Raw genomic sequence first — 7,815 nt, 5'->3', positions numbered from 1 at the left:
GAAATCCATCTTGAAATCTCGATTCACATTAGCAAAGGTTCCAGCGAAAATTCAAACTTTGTGAGATAGACAAGATTATGACCAAATTTAGTGATTTAAATAGCTATTTAGCCTAAATAAAATAGGACGGAGAATAAAATCAGAAAAATAAGCGAGAATAAAGTAGGAGAGGAAATGAAGCAAGAGTGATTCAATATTTTATTTTTTACCAAAAGAATAAAAATAACTCAAACTTAATTTGGATATCCAAAAAAAATACTACAACTCAACTTAGTTGGGATGAGAGAATTTAGTTTTTACTTCATCTATTATTTGAGATACAACATACGCGACACACCATCTACTTAGACCATCCACAACGCGTCTCGCGCCGGGCTCGCGTCTCGTCTCGGAGAGACGAGACCCCCGCGAGACGCATTGCAGCGGCCATCTCGTCTCCAGCTCGCGACCGGCTCGTCGCGTAGCTCGTCTCGGAGAGACACGAGACGAGCTGTCTCGCCACGCGCCCGAGACACGTGGCACGTCCCCATGCGTGCGTGACGCCCACTCGCTGGCCCGCGAGTGGGCGTCGTCACTGATGACGCAATAATTCATTTTTTTTTTAAAAAATCGATTTTTAATAAAAAAAAAAATTTTTTTTTTTCAAACGGTAATATTACCGTTAAATATTTATTTTCATTTTTTAAATTTTTAATTTTTTTACTCTATAAATAATTCTATTCCATACTCATTTCAAACACAAACACACATCTATTCCTCTCAAATCCTCTCTATCACTCCAATTTCCATCTTCAATCAACTCAAACAAATGGATCCTTTTGAGCAAATGCGTCAATTAATGGAACAATCACTCGAAGAAGATCGACGACGAGAGGCGGAGGAAGCCGCACCACCCCCACGACGCTCCCGGAAGTACATCAATCGGAACCGGGAGGAAGTCGCCGCACGGTTAGTACGCGACTACTTCTGCGATAACCCGATTTGGGGAGATACCTATTTCCGTCGTCGTTTCCGCATGCGGAAACCGCTATTTCTCCACATAGCGAATACTTTGGCGGCCAGGGAGGAGTTCTTCCGAGAAGGGTTCGACGCGGTCGGTCGTCCCAGCCACACGACGCTGCAGAAATGTACTGCAGCCATCCGGCAGCTTGCGACTGGACAAACGGCCGACATATTCGACGAATACCTGCACATCGGAGACAGTACTGGGCGCTTGTGCTTGCTCAACTTCTGCAGAGGCGTCCGGGCAGCCTTCAGTGACGAATTTCTCCGGAGGCCAACCACGGAGGATTGTCAGTTCCTCCTCAACCTGCACGAACAAGTGCACGGATTCCCCGGGATGCTTGGCAGTGTCGATTGCATGCACTGGCAATGGAAGAATTGCCCGGTGGCTTGGAGGGGTTCCTACACGAGCGGCCACAAAGGCACCCACCCAACCGTTGTACTCGAGGCCGTTGCCGACTACCGACTTTGGATCTGGCACGCGTACTTCGGGGTCCCTGGCTCGAACAACGACGTAAACGTGCTCCAACAGTCCGACCTCTTTACCGAAGTTTTGGATGGTAAAGCGCCGGCCATCAACTTCGTCGCCAACAACCGACGGTATAAAATGGGGTACTATCTCGCCGACGGCATCTACCCGAAGTGGCCGACCTTCGTGAAGACGTGCGGCAGGCCAGCGAACCCAAAGCAGGCTCTTTTTGCGCAGAAGCAGGAGGCTGCGCGCAAGGATGTGGAGAGGGCGTTCGGGGTTCTCCAAGCGCGCTTCAACATCATCAAAGCCCCGGCTCGTTCGTGGTTCATGGAGAGCATGGTCGACATCATGTATACGTGCATAATCTTGCACAACATGATTGTCCGAGACGAAGGACCCGATGCCGGAAATTGGTTCGACCCCGAATCCCCCGGAAGCTCAACTGCAAGTAGTCCGCCGCGAAGTGGAGCGCATCCATCTATACAAGAACGGTTGGCTATTCGGGCAAGGACACGCGACTCTAGCGCCCACACCCAACTCCAAGAGGATCTAATTGAGCACATTTGGGAAAACTTTGGCGGAGAATATTAAATTATGTCATTTTTATTTTTTTAGAATTTTAATTATGTCTTCGCTTTTTTAATGTTAAGTTGTAATATTGTTTTAATTTTAATAAAGTGTGTTTGTTTAAATTGAATTGGGTTTTAAAAAAATTATAAATTAAATTGAATGAATAGTAATTAAGAGACGGTATAGAGACGGTTAAGAGACGGAGCGTTGCAGCCTCCGTCTCTTAGTTAAGAGATGGAGGAAAAAAGGACAGTGGGGCCCTCAAATAGTGCTCAAATAGTAGTTAAGAGACGGTTTAAGAGACGGTATAGAGACAGCGTTGTGGATGGCCTTATTCTCCTGCACTGTTTTTATTTGACAAACAACATACGCAACACACCATCTATTTATTATCCTGCACTGTTCTTTAAGTGTATTATTTTTAAATTATTTTTTCTCTTTTCCCTTTATTTGTATATCCTAATTAAATTAAAATTTTAATTCATTTTAAAATACAAAAGTCATATCCAAACTAAATTTAATTTAAATATACTTTTTTCATACTTACTCCTTCTCTCCTAAAAGAGCATGTACTTTTTCCTTTTTAGTCGGTCTTACAAGAGTATGCACTTTCTAATTTTGAAAAAAAAATTCTCTTTAATAAGGTACGACTCATTCTCCACTAACAATACTTTAATTACTTCTACTTTCTAGACTTTACCAATTGTGCATTAAAATCTATGTTCAACTAAAAATGCATACTCTTATAGGACAGATGGAGTATTATATAGTATATTCATTAATTTATGTTCTAAATAAATTTCACTAAATTCAGTATAGTAAAAAAAATTAACTTCACATCATAATTAATTAAAATATATAAAATAAAACGAATGAACTTTATAAATGGTTTACAAATTAAGTTGTTTGCACGATCCTTCCCAAATACAGGAATTATAAAATATTTCGTGTATATTTAAGTAAACTGATGGGAGCCTCTTGTCGCCCGACCCATCACACAAACCGTCGGCCATATCTCCTCAACACACTCCTGGTCTTTTCCTATTCTACATATCTTTTCGATTTATAATACCAGTACTCCAATATTTTATAATCTTATTGCATATTTAATAGATTATTCTTGAATTTATATTTCATATTTAAAGGAGATGTTTTAAATGCTCCTTAAAATTTCAAACAGACTTTGTTCTTTCTCTCTCAAATTATCGTACATTTCATTTAGGCAAGCTCAAAATTTAACATATTACCTAAAAGAGAGAGAGAAAGAAAAATAAAAACTCAATAGAAATGAATACATGTAATTAAACAAAAATTGTGTGTACACTATATATTACAAGGATACTTAAACATACTGATTACAAATAGTACCATTCTAAAAAAAAAACTAAGACATTTTTTTTGAATGACTTGTGTTCCTAGAAAGAAATGTTTAACGGTTTAGTGATGGAGATGGTGATTGGCGGGGGAACTCGGAGAGCATCTGCACTACCTCTCTCATGGTGGGGCGCTCTACGCTGTTCTCCTGCATGCACAGCATGGCGACGAAGAAGAGGTGCATTGCCTCATCCTTGGGCACCACCGTCAGCCGCGGATCCAGTATGCGGCTCACCTCCTCTTTGCGGCATTTCGTCGAACACTTTACCCACTGCACGATGTCCACCCCTTCCCCGAACTCCCCCACCGGCCTCCGCCCCGTCACCAGCTCCAACACCACCACGCCGAAGCTGTACACGTCGCTCTTCTCGTCCACTCTCAATGTGTACGCGTACTCTGCAAATCAATCAGTTAACATGGATGTCATTTGGATGTTCAATCTACGACCTAATTTAGATAACACAAATCGAGAAAAAAATTGAATTGAAACCTGGAGCAATGTAGCCGTAGGAGCCAGCAATGACAGACATGCACTGCGATGCGGCGCCGTCGACCAAAAACTTGGCGAGGCCGAAATCGGCGACGTGAGCTTCGAAATTGGAATTGAGCAGAATGTTATTGGACTTGACGTCGCGGTGCACGATCAATGGCGAGCAATCATGGTGGAGATAGCAGAGCCCCTTGGCCGAATCAATCGCGATTTTGTACCTCAAATTCCAGCTCAGAGACACTCCTCCCTTCTTCCCGTGCAACGCCTCCCCTAAGCTGCCGTTCCTCATGTACTCGTACACAAGGAGGTTCGCCTCCTTGTTCGAGCAGAAGGCCAGCAGCCTCACGATGTTCCTGTGCCTTATATTCCCCAAAGTTCTGATCTCAGCTTTGAAGCCATGATCGTGCCTGTTCATACTGTTCAACCCTAGAAGCTTCTTCACCGCGATCTCCACGCCGTTGGCCATTTTCCCGTGGTACACGATCCCCGCCCCTCCCCGCCCTATCACGTTGCCGTCCTTGACGCACTCCGCCACCTCCGCCACCGTGAATTCCGTCTTCTGGAACGCCGTCATCTTCCACGAATCCGCCCCGCTGCCTCTCTTGAAGGACTTGGCCTTGGCGATCGCGGCCGTCGCGAACACCAGCGAGCAGAGAAAGAGCCCCACCGCGAACACGAGATTGAACGCGTTGTGCGATTTTGTGGCCGTGCCACCTGTGGCGTTGCAGGGGTTGTTGACTGTTGAGCCGCAGAGCTGGGGGTTGCCCGCGAAGGAGGTGGCATTGAACATCGAGAACTGCCCTGTCTCGGGGAGCCTGCCCGATAGGTCGTTGAAGGAGAAATCGGCGGTGGTGAGGCTTTTCATGGTGCCGATGGATTGGGGTATGGCGTCGGTCAGATGGTTCCGTGATACATTTAGGTAGTTGAGGATTCGAATGTTGGATATCTCCGGTGGGATTGGGCCGGCTAGGTTGTTCTTGCTCAAGTCCAGATAGTTGAGATGTAGGCATTCACCGATTTCAGGAGGGATCTCTCCGGTCAGAGAGTTTCCACTTAGATCAATCTTCACTGCCTGGTGCAGCTCTCCGACGGAAGGCGGTATGGGGCCGGAGAATTTGTTGGCGCCGAGCAATAGGATTTGGAGTGACGAGAAGTTGGAGAGGGAAAACGGTACGGGACCGGAAAGCTGATTGTTTGAGAGATTCATCTGTCCCAGTTTAGATTGATTCTTGGATGAGGAGTCGGTGTTCTCGGACAGGGCACCAGAGAGCATATTGTTTTGCAGCTCAAGAAAGTTAAGCTGAGGCAAGTAGATTAAGGTACTAGGAATGCTGCCATTAAAGAAGTTCTCTCCCAACCTGACTCTCACAAGGCTCAAACACGTGCCTAAATCCTGTGGAATGGAGCCAAAAAAGAAATTCTTCCGAAGAATAAGGATTCTGAACTGCCCAGATTCACACAAATTGTGAGGAACAGTGCCGGTTAGCTTGTTGGAAGACAGATCAAGAACCTGCAGCCGCTGATTCCGTCCAAGATTCCTAGGTATCACCCCAGTGAAGTTGTTCATCCAGAGGGCCAGTGTCTCCATCTCGGGATACTCAGCCACAAAGTCCGGGATGGAGCCGTGCAGCATGTTCATGAACAGATTAAGCAGCCGGATCCGACTCAAGTTGATGAGCTCGTATGGGATCTCACCCGTCAGAGCATTCAGAGACAGGTCAAGATTCACCAGTTTCGTCAGGTTCCCCAGCTCCCTCGGGATTGGCCCCGAGAGACGGTTTATGTGCAGGAACAATGTGTCGAGTGACTTAAGATTCCCCAGCTCTGGAGGGATTGAACCGTCAAGGTCGCACGAGGATAGGTCAAAATGTTCAAGATTCGTCAACTTGCCAAACTCTTGAGGGATCCCTCCCTCGAACATGTTGAAGTAGCCTAGGTATATCTCCTTCAAGTTTGTGAGGTTGCCTAACTCTCTAGGAATCCTCCCCTGCAGATCATTTCCCGTCAGTGATAAGTACTCCAATCCGGCTAGGTCACCGTAGCTTGGAGGTATACTTCCGTAAAAGTAGTTCCCTCCTAGCTCGAGGTGCTTGAGATTGCTCAAGCTCAACAACCCGAGAGGTAGGCGAGAGGAGAAGTTGTTGTTGTACCCATCAATAACTTGAAGATTTGGGAGGCTGGAGTAGTTCCAGTCGAGGCTACCGCTCAACTGGTTGTTGGAGATGTTGAGGAAACGGAGGGAGCTCATGCTTTCAAGCTTGATCTCGCCAGTGAAGTTGTTCCCGTCGATGGAGAGCTCGATTAGCCTGTCCAGCCTTGAAATGTCGGGGGAGACTGAGCCATACAAGGCCATGTTGGACAGGTCGAGAGACACAACTCTTCCGTGGAGACATTTGACGCCACTCCACGAGCAGATTGACATTGGGTTCGTGGAGTTCCACGTGCTGATGCTGGAGTTTGGGAACTCGAATCCTTGCTTTAGTGCAATAAGCGCGTGGAAATCAGATATGAGGGTGGAGGAGACAGAGGTGTTTACAAGTGATGCTATGATGAGTAGAACAATGAAGGGGACCATTATTTGTGTGGAATGCTTCATGGGAAGTGAGGTTGGTGTGTAAAATGGAAACCAGTTTCGAGAGGTGGAACGTCGACGACGATGAAGGAGGAGGAGGGTAATTGGAATGAAAGCAGAGGAAATATGAAAGAGTTGAGGTTTGTAGCATATAGGTAAAGAATCAATCATCTTGCAAAAAGAGACTTCAACTTCAAGGAAGAAGGTAAGCGTCGCCTTTTCTTGCTTTCCTCTTTTGCTTTGATCATCAGCTCATCTGAGATGAACATGTTTGAAATTTTTTTGCGGTGAAAATTTATTTTTGCAGAGGTTTAAACACGAGGATAGGCCTAAGGGGAAAAAGAAGAGAGAGGGTGAAAAACAGCCGTTGGATCACAAAAATTTGAAGCTGAGAGATTATTAAGAAACAAAGCAAAAGGTGATTCTCTCTCACTCCCTCTCTTTCTTTTTTCTCTTTATTCGAATTACAGTGTCACACTTTCATATCTTTAACGAAGAGAGATCAAAATATAGTTTTTATCCCTTTTCTTTTTTCTCTCACTTTGAGTGGGAGGTGATGACATTGCACTTTGAGCAATCAAGAAATGGCTGAGCTGGCTCACTCATTTTTAATAAATACTATATAGTACTCCATATCATACACATGGTCGTCTTCTTCATCGAGATATATCTAAATTTTGCTAAATAAAAAATTGGTGGGGTTGACGTAATCAATTGATGCCACTATTACAAAGATACTATATCATTGACCCCAATGTAATGAAAATGACAGGTAAAAGATGTGTGGATTTGCATTGTAGTTTTCAGTAATTTAATGTTTTGTGTGTTTTAGCAATGCATGAAAACAAAAGTATACTACATCTGAATTTTTGGGAGTATTTCTAGCATTCAAACCAGATTCTGCATGGCTCATCACCAAAATATTCATTCTATATTAGTATTTTCTAAGGCGATTTTGGTCTATTTCTTGAATGAATTATTTAAATAAGAGAAAAGGGTTTGTGGGAAATGAGCTTAAGATTTTATGCTGACAGAAAATCCCAGAAGATTATTTGTGAAAATTGTGCAAAAATCCTAATTAATTAGTAACTGAGGACACAAGATTTGTGTACTTTGATGTATAAGTGCTATTAATTAGAGCATTAAAAGTAACTATTTTTTCTTGCAATTCCCACAGCTGAAAAGAGGGCTCATGTGCCTGCAACATACGGTAGGATGTAAGAGAAGCAAAAGATGATGATTATTATTATATCATTACATGTATTTTTTGTTCTTTTTAAAGAATATTCAAATGTATATAATTATGTTGGCATGAATAGGCTGCATGGGAGAAGC

General features: G+C 43.9%; 1 protein-coding gene across 1 annotated transcript; it reads right to left on the bottom strand.

Moving 5' to 3' along the window:
- Window positions 1–3,315: 3,315 nt before the first annotated feature.
- On the bottom strand, window positions 3,316–7,013 carry LOC121749296 (leucine-rich repeat receptor-like serine/threonine-protein kinase BAM3). Its single transcript, XM_042143878.1, has 2 exons — window positions 3,909–7,013; window positions 3,316–3,814 (listed from the first exon to the last, which is right to left on the bottom strand). The coding sequence occupies exons 1-2, from the start codon at window positions 6,649–6,651 to the stop codon at window positions 3,474–3,476; spliced, it is 3,084 nt and encodes a 1,027-aa protein (XP_041999812.1). The 5' UTR covers window positions 6,652–7,013; the 3' UTR covers window positions 3,316–3,473.
- Window positions 7,014–7,815: the final 802 nt, after the last annotated feature.

The sequence above is a fragment of the Salvia splendens genome, chromosome 1 (assembly GCF_004379255.2).
Source record: "Salvia splendens isolate huo1 chromosome 1, SspV2, whole genome shotgun sequence".
NCBI classification, from domain to species: domain Eukaryota; kingdom Viridiplantae; phylum Streptophyta; class Magnoliopsida; order Lamiales; family Lamiaceae; genus Salvia; species Salvia splendens.
The sequence above is the reverse complement of the archived record's forward strand: the minus strand, read 5'-3'. Positions and strand labels throughout refer to the sequence as shown.

Excerpts from the sequence above, each read along its gene's own strand:
- LOC121749296 (XM_042143878.1), bottom strand. The coding sequence starts at position 6,651 with ATGATTGATTCTTTACCTATATGCTACAAACCTCAACTCTTTCATATT. Across the intron at positions 3,815-3,908 it reads CTACGGCTACATTGCTCCAG|AGTACGCGTACACATTGAGA; the intron begins GTTTCAATTCAA and ends ATTGATTTGCAG.